This window comes from Pteronotus mesoamericanus, unplaced genomic scaffold, assembly GCF_021234165.1.
Source record: "Pteronotus mesoamericanus isolate MK-2021 breed Mesoamerican mustached bat unplaced genomic scaffold, CSHL_Meso_final scaffold_85, whole genome shotgun sequence".
In the NCBI taxonomy this organism is placed as follows: domain Eukaryota; kingdom Metazoa; phylum Chordata; class Mammalia; order Chiroptera; family Mormoopidae; genus Pteronotus; species Pteronotus mesoamericanus.
The window spans coordinates 13,763,934-13,780,155 of NW_026555329.1; the positions used below are offsets into that span (position 1 = coordinate 13,763,934).

The window sequence follows — 16,222 nt, forward strand, 5'->3', positions numbered from 1 at the left end:
AATTTAAAATCCAACATCCCTGTGATTCAAGAAGGCATAGATAGGTAAGAGTTTGAACATAAATATTTTACTGATAAATATTGAAGATTTATTTAGAGGCTATATCTATAGTAATAGAGATACAAATAATTTACATTTATAATGCTTATGATATATTTAATTAAGATACCCATGTGTATACTGTGTATTGAAGTGTGAAGTGAAAAAGTTGATATATTTGTATAAGCATACATTATAATTGTGACAACTAACATTTCAAATGATAATAAAAATCATGTTAAACATATATTAAATTAATTTTTCTATTTAAAGCAATATTGTATTAAGTTAGCCAGGCATGTTTATTTAAATTGCTAAATAGAATGGAAATCATCGTATGTTAATAGTTCTTGGTTTCTCATTTTCTAAATTAAAACAAGCCTGGAATGAGTGAAATGAACGGTATGGTAAGCTTAGTTTCAGCTAATTTTGCTTAGTTCCTTTATTTTCTATTTCCCATGAATAGTTTAACAACTCTTACAAAATAGGAGGAAAAATGCAAATGTTAGCTTTGTGTCTAACTGCTTTTACACATCATAAATGTTGATGTGTTTTCAGAGAAATTAGAATTTCACCTCCAAGTAGAAATAAAAACGTCCAGGCTGATTTCACTCTGGAGCGCAGAAGACAAAGTTCCTAACTGCGTGTGTGTCTGTGGTGAGAATATCAATGCTCTTTTACAGACTCTGCCCGCAGGAGAAGCTGCCAATGACATTCCAGTCCTGTGTGATCACCAAGGAGTGCCAGGTGTCCGAGTGGTCTGAATGGAGCCCCTGCTCAAAAACGTGCCACGACATGGCGTCTCCCGAAGGCACTCGTGTAAGGACACGCATCATCAGGCAGTTTCCTATTGGCGGCGAGGAAGAGTGTCCAGAACTAGACGAGAAAGAACCCTGCTCGCCTCAAGGAGAGGCAGCCGCTCCCTGCGCCGCGTGAGTAGACAAGGACCACCGCCCTTGCTGCCGGGTGTGCCCAAACCGCGCGTCTGTTCAGCTGTTCAATTCAGATGAATAGTTGGTGGAGATACAGTGATTCTTACAAATTCTAAGTGCAAAAATAAAATATCTTTTTACAAACACTATGCTAAAAAATGATTTTAATGAATAACAGTGTCTTTAACAAGCTGTATTTATAAATCTCCATGAAGGTTAGAATTTTATCAGCAATTCTCTGTTTATAGATTTTCTGTAAATAGATGTTGGCAAACTTTTTCCGCAAATGTCCTAGGGCCACACAGGTTTCTGTCACAATAATTCAACTCTACCATTGGAGATATAGACATTATGCAAATGAGTATGGATATGTTCCAATAAAACTTTATTTACAAAAATAGGAGACAGTTTGGATTTGATTCTGGGCTGTACTGCGTCAGCCCCATTTGCAGGGGTGTCCAACCTGCAGCCTGTGGGCCACACGTGGCCCAGGATGGCTGAGAATGCAGCGAAATGCAAAATCATAAATTTACGTAAAACACTGAGACTTTTTTGTGATTACATGTCACAGCGTATTTAATGTGTGGCCCAAGACAACTCTTCTTCTTCCAGTGTGGTGCAGAGATGCCAAAAGGTTGGGCACCCCTACAATTAAAATAAACTTTCAAAATATAGGTTCTTACTGCTTATTGAGCAAGTCCTATTAAAATTCAACAATGCATATAACAAATCCTATTTAATAGAATAAAATACTACATCAAAATAATAAGCTCCTTGAGGACAAAGATTGTGCCTATTCACCCCCCTCCCTTTCTTTTAATGAGAAGCATGTGCATCACAGGGCCAGACACATGGTAAATACCTGATAAATGTTCATTGAATTCAGGTAAATAAGACTAATTCTGAAATATTTGGCAATTTATTCATATTCTTTTTGTCCTGAAAAATATTTCCAGGCTATTACTGTGAACTACCTTGGCAATAAGTGCATTGCAGTTTAGTCTGAATATGATCTCACCTATAAGTGGACTCTATTCAACAAAATAAACTAACGAACAAAATAAACCACAGGCACGGAGACATGGAGCAGACTGAAAGTGACCAGAGGGGATGGGGGAGAAGGACAATGGTGGAAAGGAGGGGAAGGGACTAGACAAAGTACTTGTATGAATAACCCATGGACATGGACAACAGGGTGGGAATTGACTGTGGGAGCCGGGGGTGGGGGTGGGATGGGTGGAGGGCAGTAAAGGGGTAAAAACTGAGACAACTGTAGTAGAATAAACATGATGTATAAATTAAAAAATAAATTTAAAATGTTTAAAAAACAAAAAAATAAAAAAAATTATTTCAGTGTTTCACCATTGAGGAAAAAAAAAGAAAAAAAAGAATATTTAGCCCTGACTGGTGTGGCTCAGTTGGTGGGTGTCATCCCACAAAATGAAAGGTCTCTGGTTTGATTTCTAGTCAGGACACACATCTGGGTTGCAGGTTCGGTCCCCAGTTGGAGGAGATATGAGAGGCAACCTATCAATGTTCCTCTCTCTTTCTCCCTCCACTCCACACCCTCTAAAAATAAATAAACAAACAAACAAACAAAAAGTTTTAAAAATGGAATATTTATAAAAACAGCTTTCAAAATCTTAGCTTCCCAAAAGATATACACAAATTTCATTAGGAGCTTCTCTGGAATATTCTAAACATGTAAAGAACATGCATACAGCTCATACTTCATGAACCAGTGAGGAGGGAAATTACTATTCCCCTGACTCTTCCAACAATAACATTAACAGTAACAAAGATAGAGGTTATTTCTATGAGATTTTCAATTCTACAGCATTTGGCAACTGCCCATCCTCCCCTAATGCAACAAGTGACTGAAACTCCAGGGAGCTCCTTCCTTCCTCCTCCCCCGTCCCACTGACTCATATTCCTCTAGAATAGTTTCAAGGAATTTGCCTGGTCTCTGATCAGAGTGTTTTGTCTCCTATGAGTTTCTTCCAGTTTTGTCTCAAGCTTGATGTTTTATTCTTTCTCCTCTCAGATATTCAAGCACTATTAACAAAATAAATATATGTTCTAAGTCTCTTTCTTCTCTTTTTGGGAGAGTAGCATTTTTAGAATGTATAACCAAGTTAAATTATTAAAAATGTATTCCTTTCATAGGATTCCTTAAGATGGCCTAAAGACTCCATTCTGTAAAAATATAAAATGCTCCTTTTAACTCCCCTAATGACTTATTTTGTTTTGCTTTCCTCACCCCCAACCCCTTCACCCAAGACATCAATTATCTGCATTTTTAGAATTAACCAGAGCCCTGGCTGGTGTGGCTCAGTGGACTGAGCCCTGGCCTGTGAACCAAAGGGTCACTGGTTTGATTCCCAGTCAGGGTACATTCCTGGGTTGCAGGCCAGGTCCCCAGTAAGGGGCATGTGAGAGGCAACCACGCATTGATGTTTCTCTCCCCCTTTTTCTCCCTCCCTTCCCCTCTGTCTAGAATTAACGTGAATGCTGTACTCCCTTTATAAACATGTGTCAAGAGTGTTATTCCTTGATGCTCTCAGTCCTATTCCTCTGTTAAGCCATGAATCCCACTTATACAAATGAAAAATGGGCCTGAAAGTCAGCTTTACTGTCATGAAACTTTGCCATTGACAAAGCAAAGCCTCTACATCAGACACCTGAGAGCCCATTTAACCTTTTTGTCTAATTGAGATGAGCATTAGCACATCCATTTGTACCTATGCTGTCTGTTGATCTGATTAGTAAGGAAGCATCTTGGTTAAAGTGACACAAAGTGCTACATGAGCCATTTTCTTTGTGCTTTTAGAATATCCATTTTCCTTGAGGTGGAGAAATGCCATCGCTTTCTATCTTCAGTGGCATCAGGAAACAGTTCCCTGACTACCTCCTTAAAGCATATGTTGGGCTGACAAGCTCCCGACATTTCTTCCGCATCATAATCTTGATTAGAGCTTTAATTTAGAATCACAGATCGTCTTTCCCGTGTCCACTGATTAGAAACGTCAGCTCTTTTCATCATTTATCAGCACTCATCAGGGATGCTCAGTGCTAGAGAAAAACACTCTTATTCCTGACAATAAAGAGGAAATTCTAAATTGTTAATGTTATGTTTTTTAATCCTAACACACTACTATAATTTTGATCTAGTGTGAAGAAGCAATTTTCATGCATTTTATTAAAGGCAAAACAAACGTTTGGGTTGATCACCACTTAGAATGTTTTCCATTCTAAGATTCAGTTCTCTTTTGTTTATAAGTATTGAGAAAGGGCAAACCTAAGTTCAGCTTAACTGAACATAAAATTTCATGTTTTCAGCATTATGCCCTCTTTTCATAAAATATTTATAGGCAACTTCCAGTAATTGCAATTAAAACAGATCATCCTAAATTTAACTCCTCATTAAATGGAGTACTGCTGAGGATAAAGAGATTGAATCTGGACTTGCACGGTAGATGTGGTAGTCTGATTGATTCAAGAGATAAGTGTTTTGTGGAATAATTTGCTTAAGAAAAAAAAATATGAGAAGAGCAGAACAAAGTTTTTTCAATAAACATGGCTGTCGCTGATAGCATTTTCTTTATTCAGGTATGGCTGGAGAGCCACGGAGTGGACCGAGTGCCGTGTGGACCCTTTGCTCAGTCAGCAGGACAAGAGGCGAGGCAACCAGACGGCCCTCTGTGGAGGAGGGGTCCAGACCCGAGAGGTGTATTGCGTGCAGACCAATGAAAACCTCCTTTCACACCTGAATTCCCACAAGGACAAAGAAGGTAAGCTTTGTTTTCTTCTCAAGGATCATGCATGGAAACCAAGTATGGGGTGCTGCAGGGATATGTACCGGCCATCTGGGACATGAATAGCCATATTTCGGTTCACATCATGGTTGATAAGCACTATGGTGAACAGTAATCCAAATTTTGGTTGTAAAAATTTAATTCAGTTCCATCTTTGATCAGTTCTTATTTTCTGACAAGTCAGTCTCTCATTACATTTTCTAACTTCAGGCTCTGAGTCAAAATTTAGCAGGAGTAATTAATTATAAAAATAGAATAAAAATGTATCTTATAAATGTATGCAAAGAAGTATATATTCTTAAGCCCAAGTTTTCTTTGTATAATAAAACCTGCTTATAAAAAGCACCTCCTCTTGCTATTCATATGAAATATAAATAACATGAAAAATGTTATAATATTGAGTGAAAATTTCAATTTGAGTTTAAATGAAATAAATACAGAATAAGTGCAGAATTAAACTGCAGTTGAAAAATTATTTAACCCAAAGGCATGACTGTTTTTTAACCTGTAATTAAACACATCTTAGATATTTGTTTGTTTCTTTAAATCTGTTTTGGACCAAATATGATACAAGTGCAAAAGGATAAGTGATATCAGCATGGCTGGGGCTAAATGTATTTATTACATTTTAATATTAGTGTGACATTCTAATGATTATTGGATCAAGTTTACATTTAATTAGTAGCTTTTAAGGCGACCCAAGTATTAATATTTTTAAACAATGTCATAAATTAACCCTCATACATTTCCCTCCAGCTGAAAGATAGCAGGACACTTGTCACTCATCTATACAACATGTTTTTTTAGTTGCCAACAGAATTGCAAAAATTATGTAAGGTGATGAGATAGAAATGTCAATACAAATTTTGTGTCAGGAAAATGTTCATGGTCATCAGAGGGGTGCACAAACAAGCCAATTGTTATAACACAATATGCTCTACATTATAAATGAGTTTTGGAATAACTGTAGGGGACTCATAGCAACAGAAACCTTCACGGGGGAAAAAAGTGGCACGAGCTGAGGATGATGAGTATGTGCCTTAGAGTTCAGTGGGTCAGCAATGCCAGAGGGAACAGCACGGATTAAAACACACCTAAAGAAAAGCAAGGACTAAGGAGAGATCTTGTTGGAAAAGATGAGTGTGTTGTATTTAGCAAACTGTGGTTATGACAGGATACTATTCCCCAGCAAACATGTTGGTTGGAAAGGGAAAAGAATAAAGATAAAGGCCTTAGTTAACATCAGCAGAGGAAAGACCAAAAATGGGAGAGGGGTGGCCATGCAATGAAGAAATCTGATCAAGAATGACCAGAAAAGAAGGGAAAGAACCAAGAGAAGTGGGTGTTTCAAAAAACAAGAGAAGAGATGACTCCTCTGCCCCTCTAGGAAGGAGTGGCACCAGCGACCAGCAAGTCGTGGAAAGTAAGCACTGAGGTTTTGCTCCGTAGTTTGCAAATTTAATTGTTTTGCAACCACTAACTTAACACACATGGCAACTCATTTAGAAATCTAGCCTAGGGGTACGTTTTACTACTAATGTGTCTTGAAGTAGTAAGAGGTAGCATAAAACATGTAATTTTAGTACATTAATATTTTCTTGGCCACTTTAATGGCTACATTTTTAACACTCCTAGGTGGATTTATTATAGCAGCCCTTTCAGGGTAGTATAATTTCATTGCTAGAGGCAGATCAGGTTTTAGTTTCTCAATGTCAATTATGTCCTACAGGTTATTACTTTCAGAAGAGCCTTCAGAATTCTGAATTGCAACTGGATATATTTTAAAAATTATTTTGTCATGGTGATTTCCTACTGCTGTCAAAATACAGCAGAGCACCAAATATAAAAGTCACACAAAAAAAGGAAAACAAAAAGAATGTCATTGTTCAGATGGATCTGTTGGACTAAGCAAATGCCAAAGGTCAATAAATAGGGAAATAATCAGTTCCTCTGAGGCTAATATTTATCATGTAACATGAATAACTTATGAATGTGTCTTTTCATGTCAAATACCAAGAATACTAATAATCTTCTGGTAGTCTTTGCAAAAACAGTCTATTCTTCCTAAAAGTTGCAGCGTTTTTTCTCCCTCAGAACTTAGACTATATGAGTTTCCCCCAGAAGCACTTAGCATTTCCCAATGGAAAACTTATTCAATACACTGGCCTCCCAAGGATGACAGGTAAAGACTATAAATATGTGTGAATGGAGAACAATTTGTCTGTGGGCTATGAAAAATGTTCAGTCTATCTTCATTGAGTAAATATGAAAGAATGAAGACCTACTTTATAAAGAGAGAGAAACCTCTCAAAATAACTCCCTCCATCAATTCTAGTAAGAAGGTGCTGATCTCAAGAAATTCTGACTATGTCACCATGAACAACCTACCCTAAAAACAATTTATATTATCCTTAATTTGAAGAATAAATTCTATACTAGTATTTGGCAGATTCACACTATATGTTCTAGAAAAGTTGTTTTCACACATAACCAAGCTATTAAAAATACATTAACTCAAAATAAAATACATTGTCATAAATAAAATTTCTTGATTCAAAAATACTGAAAACAAGTGACATAAAATTCACAATTACTTTTATTATCTTGGCACAACATAATGTATGGGCAATGACCACTTTAGCACAAGGACAGGGTCACATTAAATAATTTCATTCATTGAGGTATTCACTATTGATAACATTCACAGCATTCCAGGCCATAAAAATTTTCCTCCTTGGAGCTAATATATTTAATTTCCAGAACATTGAAATATGCATTATTAAAATACTCAAAGTGTAATGTATGATATTCACAACTTAGTATCTTATCTGTATCAATTTAATTATATCATCAAAATATTTATTAAATTGATGGTCACATATTTAGACAATAGAAAAAGTACATCTATTTGATATTGGAGAGTGTCCACATTTTATTCATGCGTTGTTTCTGGTCATAAGTGACCCTCCCAATCCTGACAACTGAGAAGAGTTAGTAGTAACACCTTTGACAATTTCTGTCCAGCCAGCTGAGCAGAATTCCAGTAGGCTGTGAAGAATCGCCAGCTTATGCTGGCATGAAATCTACCCTTATCAGAAAATGACAGGAAGAAGTCTTGCCCGTGGGGAGGTTATTGGTATAAGCCCTAGAAAGCTGATGAAATGTTGCTGATCACTGGATGCATGAAAATGAATTGATTTTTTTATAAGCACAAAGTGAAATGAAAGATTTTAACTATAGTATCTAAGAAATTCGTCCATTTGAAACAGATTGAACATGTTTTTAAATGAGGGAAACCAAAAGTATCTGTAATAAAGCACCATGAAGCTTGCCATGATTTATATTATAGGAAACTTAAGAACATTTTTTTGCAGAAAAAAAAATCTAATAATTCACAGTGAAATCTGGATAAGGTCTGGAATTTAAGGTTATTAAGGATAGTCTGTACAACAAACCTGTAAGATGACACACAGAATGAGATAAATCAGCAGAAAGGTTTGGAGGCTCCGTGGAAAGATGGATGGAGGGAAAGATGATTGAACTATGGATGGGTCAACAGAAGGAGGAGCAAAGAGCTCATATTTTCCCATGTTCTGCAACAAAATAAGGAGAATAAAAATTGTCACTATCCCTAAATTAATTGCAAATTTTATATAATCATAGTCTTTTATCTACCATTTCTACAGACTAGCCTACTTTAGTCAAAGCTACTTTGGAAAAAAAAAGATTATGCTTATGGTCCTATTTCCCTGTTATTTGAGAAAGTAAGTATCAGAGTATGAGGAAGGCTAGTACTGTACCTTTCCTATCCATTGCTTTTGAAGTAACAGGTAGGTGACAGTATTTTAGATGACATCTCAATCAGAAATGCATATCAGAGATTCTCTACAAATTCCCTGATATAGTCCTTAAACTCTCTAGGAAATATAGTGCTATATTTCTCACTTTCTATTTTGCTAGAAGTATATCAAAGATGTCCCATAAAATAGAAATGATTTCATGTTTCTTTGACTATACCATAATTATATAGATGTAAATTATAAAAAAACATAAAAAGATTTTAGAATTTACTTATGTAAAAATGTCACTAGGACCACATGATTATAAAAACATACATAAAGTTTTGTTATGAACACTTTGTTGAGATAAATTAATGAAGATATGAATATATTTCATAATTTATCATATTTCTAAGCACATCAGTTTGTGCTCTACTATTCCTAATACAATAGGAAAAAGGAACTAAATCACAATGGCTGCATTTGGAAACAGCCTACACTGAGGCAGGGAGATGTAAAAAGCAGTGTAATGTAGTTACAGAAGAATTAAAATATAGGCAACCCCTGAAGGAATCAGATCCTCCTTGGAAATTAGTTCCCTGAATATTTTGTGGGAGAGAAGGGCTGTTACCCTATGAAACTTCTCTGTGATCAGTAGATTACAAAGTGGAAAGACTTGCCAAAAGGTTTCAGCCACTGGGATAGAAGCAAATAAAAAATGTATGGGCTGGGAATTAGATTAAGCTGGTCAGTGGTCTACCCCAGACATAGCTTAGAATTTCTGGTAGAGGAAGAATTTACTAATGAGATGTCACACCTCTGCACCTCTGACTTTGGATAGAGAAAACACGATTTAGTTGTTGGATCAAGTGACAAGAGTCAAAATGCATGCACTTTGTTTCAATTTGGATACTCATATAAGGGAACATTTAATACATCTATATTTTCTTTTCTAATAATATAAATGGATTTAAAGTCTTTGGAATTTCATCTTAAGGCTACTTTAAGAAGGACCCTAGGTAGATAACCAGGAAACCTCTTTTATGTGTGTGGGTTTGGGGTTTTTTTTTTAGATTTTATTTATTTATTTATTTTTAGACAGAGGGGAAGGGAAGGAGAAAGAGAGGGAGAGAAACATCAATGTGTGGTTGCCTCTCGCACACCCCCTACTGGGAACCTGGCCCACAACCCAGGTGTGTGCCCTGACTAGGAATCGAACCTGCGACCCTTTGGTTTTCAGGCCAGAGCTCAATCCACTGAGCCACACCAGCCACGGCTGTGTGTTTTTTCTTTTTTTTATTTCTGCCTAGCCTTGTGTCCTTATGCACATTACTTACTTTTATTTGCCTAAAAAATCTACTTCATAACTTTTGTTCCAATTTCAGCAATATGGCACATTAAAATAACTGAAAATCATCCCTTGCAAAACATCTAGACTTGCAGACTACAGTATTTTTTTAATGTTTTAAGAGCAGATGCGATGTCTTGAAACTAAATGATTCCCCAAAACAAACCAGGAAACTTGAACTAATGCTTTCTGTGGTCAACCTTATATAGGGATGGTACAGGAAGAAGGTTAGACATTATGACGTGTTAGGGAGAGTGAAGTCCAAAGGGTCATGACATCAAAATTTTAGCCAGAGAAAGAGAGCACAAGCAGAAATATTGCATTACTTCATCAAACTCAAGGGGTTATGGCATCAATGAGTGCACAGAGGAGTTCAACTTACCTACAGAGGCAGATGATCAGACGCAGGTCAGACTCAGCCTCAGGTCAGGGCAAAAACAAACCTCTCCTAAGAATTCCAACTATGGGCCTGTACTCACATCAGGATAAAAATATATGCACACTGAGATGAAATGTAGTGAGATTTCAGCTCATAAACTACAAGGACATATTTAAAAGGATTAGAGAGAGGGAAAAATTAATTGCAAAGGAATTAGCAAATTAACAGTGAAATTCTCAACAGCTGCAAAAAAAAAAACCCAAAGTGCCAAGAGAACAGTAACTTAGAATTATTTATCTAGTTACCTGTCATTATAAACTGTGGACAAAATTAAAACACAAGTAAAAGAGTTTCACTTCGTTAAACCCTCACTGAAAGAACTGCTAAATGATAATGTTTAGAAGAAGGAAATCGAACCCAGAAAGAGAAGAATTCAAGATGTGCAAAGAATTGGATAAACATGTGGATAATCTATATAACTTAACTATAAGTATGTATGAAGCAATACTTGTATGTTTCATGGCTAAAACACTAAACAATTTGTGGGGGGAAGGCAGAGACAAATGTATTTGGAAAAATAAATTAATTAATTAAAAAATAAAAATAAAAACAGCAATTAGTTAATGAAAAAAATTAATACATGACAGAAGGAAATGATAAGGAGTATAGTCTTTGGGAAAGGGTGGAGATACTAAAAACCCTTATATATTATTATTTTACATGTTAAAAATTTAAAAATAATCATTTAATAATTATTAGCATATAATGATATAATCATATAAGATAGTATAGTCAATTATTAATAATTTTATATATATATCCTTTCTAATACAACACAGGAAATAAAAGGGACTACATAAAATTCAATTAGTTTAATATGCAGTACTGAATAGGAGAAAAAAAGCAACTTTTTTCCTCAGAGAGATGACCTAATTAATAACAAAGACTAAAAATCTAGAAATATGGCTTTTGAATATCATTCAAGTATTATTACAGAAAACATTTTTTTAATTATTACTACATCTATGAAACCAACCACCTGTATTATTAGTGTTTACAGTGATCAAAGAATTTGGATTACTCAGCCCAAACTAGCAAATACATAAACATATTAACAGACTACATGCATTGTATTTCCCAGGCAATGCCATCTTTATATACAAAGTACTTATGAAGGTTTAATTTCTTAAGGAAATAACATGAGATTGACTTAAGTTGTACATGGGCACAAAGTTAAAACTATTCAGAAGACTGAATAGTTATATCAATTAAATGACGTTTGATAGAAAATTTCCTTGAATAATCAAAGATGCCCAAAATTTTCTTCCGTGTTTTTAGAGTGAAGGATAATCTCCACAAATACAATTCTTAATAAAAATTATGTTCCCAAATTGATATTGTTCAATGAAGCATGAAAGTAATTGCAAACTTAAAAATGAAGAAAAGAACATCTGAAAATTCATGAGTATTTCAAACTTCTCTCCCTTTCTATTAGTCTGGTTCTTTTCCAGTTTGCTAATGGGGAAAAAAGATGAATGACATTGGCATTATTACCTAACCAAAGGTAATAATGACAAAGGAATTATTACCTAGAGAAGATAATAAAATTCATTATGTGTGTTGGTGTCTTGGACAAAGTCATAGATGGTGTGCTGATAAAATATGTGAGTGATATTATGTTACTAAGGATAAAACATATTGGATAACAATCTTATGACTCAAAAAGATAATAGGCTAAAAACAATGGAATTTCTCCAATAATGTGAACTCTGATGAAATACTTACAAATACCTACACTTAAATCCCAAGGGCCCATCCTGAAAGAAAATAATAGTAATAATGATAAGGATGATATGAAGATGGTGATAATATTGATAGCATTTATAAACTACTACGTTAATTGTTTGGTTGCTGTGAGGATTAAATGCTTAATGTGGGGAAAAACTGGTTGGAATCAATGACTTCACGTTAAACTCATTTTGTGTCTGTCTTCCCAAGTGTTATTCCTCTGACCATCAGTCACTATCTGATTGATGAAGTGCTACAAACTTGGATTTCTCACTTGGTATTCCTTCATTAACTCAATATATACTTATTGAACAACTGTTAAGTTGAATCACACCTTTAGATGTTGAAGGTAGAATATTTGAAAAAGCAGTTTGATCCCTGTCCTCAAAGAGCATATAACCTAATAGTAGCCCTGTATTTAGAGCTTTGTTCCTGGGGGTTCAGAACTGCCTCTTCCCGGGGCTGACACGAAGAGACTTCTACAGACATTCTGGTTGGGGGCTCTTCAGTGAAGGCCCTCACACACACTACAGTCATGGTTCACCCTTGATAAAGAACCTTTACCCTTATTCATTGGGTGAATTATTTTTTCTGGAAAGCACATATCCTCAAAATGCAGTTTAAGAATCACCTAGAGGCTTTAAGAAAATGCAAAAATTCCTGGAAGTTATCCATTGAGACTGTGGTTCTGTAGTTCTGGGGTCTCTGTCTTTTTTAAGCACCATTGTGATTATAATCAGGAGTTGATTTTACTATAGGTTTATGAGAGTCCTCTTAAAAGGCTTTTTGTAAAGTTTTGGGAGAGACAGAGATAGGGGCAGGAAAATCCATGTGTTCTGATCTCTAAAGCTTATGCAGTTTAGGGGACCCTCATTATTTAAAACAAATAAGTCCAAATACAAAAATCACTAAGATCTCTGCTAAGAATCTCAGAAGGGACCGGTGGATGTGAAGGATGCTGGACCTTAAGCTTCATGGGCTTCTCCATCAATCTGTCCCAAATTGTAACAGGTTTTTGGCCTCTACAAAAGCCAAAGAGAATCACAACTTTAAGATGAGAAACAGAAACTCAGGCATTTATGTCCTGAAAAGCCCTGTTTGCCTTGGAAGTAAGACTGGAGAAAAGGGAGTGCTTGGGAAAAGTCACCATATGTCTTCAGGAGTGATTAGAAATTTCATTTCTAACATTGGCCTTATTTATGCTCGCTGAAGCAATCTTTAGAAAGCCACTGTACCATGCTAGCAGTTAATCTATGAAATTGGAAAGGAAGAACACCTAACACTCACAGATACTCTTTCATCTTACTTCATACTGGTAACGCAAGATAGAAAGAAGCCATAACTGTTAGTTAAAGACCTTCCATTAATGAAAGGAGAATGGTAGATAAAATGTCACGAAACTTGACACTATCGAGTGACTATAGTATGTGTGATTTCTGTAACCCTTAAGCACTAATTTCACCGAGTCTGCTGTGGCTGAATGACAGCATCAGAAGGAATTTTGAAATGAGCACTCAGGGATGTGCACTGGTGAATGAATAGCCCTTTTTCAAAGGCACACTCCTGGCTGCTCTCTGAGAATGTAAAAGAAATGGTTTGTGACTGCCTGTTCCCTGCCTTGCTGATGATTGCTCAACAGGGAGTAGCTCCTCTTGCCAGTGCTAACAGAGGAGTACAAACTACATTGTGGAACTCATTAATATTTATCCCTTCTAAAAGCAATAGGCAATAAAAAGGGAAATAAACCAGGGAGAGTAGCAATGGGAAAAGGACACCATGACAACAGATTTATCTTGGAAAGGTTGCACCATTTATTGCCCACAAAAATACACTCAAAATACTAGGATCCATCTTATTGTAGTGTTAGACGGAAAGCCAATAAAAATGCCTGTTACTGGGTGAACTAATTTATGAAATAATTATATATTAAGCACAACTCAAGAATTCAAAACAGCCATCCATATTCTTATAATTGTATATAGTTGATGTACTTTACAATTTTACATTTTCAATATTCAACAAGCTACAGAGTATCAGACGCTGTGCTGTATCTGTCTATAGACAAGAACTTTCTCTCACATAAGAACCATCTGTCTACCAGCGACTACCCTGTTCCTTTTCTCTTGCTGCTCCTCCATTTTCTGCTTTGAAAATGCTTTAAGCATCTTCCCAACTCTCCAAACATCTCTTATTTCAAATAATCCTTTTTATACTGTAAGATCTCCATAATCTTTCTTCATATAAAGCTTATAACCTTCTTACACTGTATAACCTAATTTGCCATTGGATTACATATAATTCTATTCTTTGACAATTGCCTCATGAATATTGATGCCAACTCCGCAAGACTTTAAGTTTCTGAGGAAAGCATAGCATTTTTTTCCCTCCTAAACTTTATTATCCATCATTCTTACCATAGGTCTGGGTACATTTGCTAATTGTATCATTTAGAAATATCTTTAACAAAGACAGAGAAAACCCTTCTATTAGAGGATGTTGACTTCTTAGACATCTAATTGATAGCATTTTATGTCAGATTAATCTGTCTAACTTCATCTGTTCCTCTCTTGCTGTTCTTTCCTCTGCAAAGGATTAATGAGATAACATGTAAAACATCTTAGCATAGGCCTCGCACTTAATACATTCCAAATGATTAGTAATTTTTTTGTTTATGTGTAACTGTTCTGCTTAAATTAATAAAAATGGAGGAATTTTTTAAATAATAGTTTTACTCTAAACCTTGTGCATGTTGGAAAGACATAGTTGTATATTGCCCTTGCTAGTTGAAAAACATAATGGAGGATGTATAATTCATGGAGTGTCTTTACAATATGTCTCAAAATCCTACTGTGTACTTATATTATATGTGACAGTGCTCCTTTCTCTAAAAAGACATGCTTTGTTTACATTATTCCTAATAATTTTATTAATTTAAAAATATTTTTATTAATTATTAAATATTAGTATTAATAATTATTAAGTAGAAGTAACTAATTTTACTTCTGTGGTTATGGGAGACAGAACCATTAAAGCTTCCCTTACTCTGCGATGCAAACTCTGTGAAAAGTCTAAGAAGCATCTATTGCCAAAGGATTCTTGCAACAGCCCTGGGGTGGTTTGGTTGCTCTAAAAAGAATCCTTCATTATGAGCCAACCTGAGAATGCTGCCCCGCTCCATCTGCTCCTTCCCGTACACAGGATTCCTGGGCATCCAAAACCACATTGTTTGGGCAGCATTCTGCCTTGGAGACCTTATTTCTTTCTTACAAAATAATATTGAGTACATGCAGAGAAAATAATTTTTATAAAAAGACACTGTTTTACAGGTTCTCAGGTCTGGTTAGAAAGACTTGAATTTATTAAGTTTCTAGTCCACTTGGAATTTTCAGAAGTACTTTGAAAAAAGAGTCGTTTTTCACTAAGAAAGCTGTTGATCCATTTCTCACTGTCTTCCAAAAATCCATAGCAAGTGGGCAAAAGCAAAGATACTAACATGTTGTGATAGTGTTTTCTCATTTGTACATGACTAAATAGATAATTAGAGAATAATTCCCCCAAACATACTGAAACAGTAAGTGTCAGAGGACAGACTCAAAGCCAGACTTTTTTACTCCAAAGTCTAAATACTATCCAGTCAACTCCCCTTTCCCCTAGGAATTTATTTCACAGTAAACAACTGAGTATTTTTCTATAACTTTGTCAAAATCTTTGGATGTAACTGCAGTATATCAAATTATCTGGTGATATCTTTGTTGCCAATAATAAAATAAATGAAAATGTCAAAGAAATCTCCCTCTTATAATAGAAAATTGAAGGAAACTAAGCATAATTTAAGCCATTTTTAGAACTCAACTCAATTAAGTTCATTCCCTAAGATGGTTCTTAAGGTCAGTACGGAGTCCTGCCCATGGTTATTCGAACCAGTATTACATTAAATCATATGAAATTGCTATTTTTGTAGGTCAAGTGGCAATTCCATACGGTTCAACTGAACAGGGACAGTTACTGTACTGTATCAAGTCACCTGGTACGAACTACTCTCCGCCCTCGTCTTTTCACTGTCAGAATCAAGTCTGCAGCTACTGGCTATGAATTGTAATCACTGCTTCCATGTGAACAGTATGCACTTGTGGTGTATGTGG

General features: G+C 35.6%; 1 protein-coding gene across 1 annotated transcript in view; it reads left to right on the top strand.

The window, feature by feature from the left end:
- THSD7A (thrombospondin type 1 domain containing 7A) overlaps positions 1–16,222 on the top strand; it is a 319,686-nt gene that overhangs the window by 145,721 nt on the left and 157,743 nt on the right. Inside the window, exons 4-5 of the mRNA XM_054564186.1 lie at positions 723–971; positions 4,581–4,762. Of these exons, the coding sequence (XP_054420161.1) occupies positions 723–971; positions 4,581–4,762 (431 nt within the window). The remainder of the gene's footprint in view (positions 1–722; positions 972–4,580; positions 4,763–16,222) is intronic.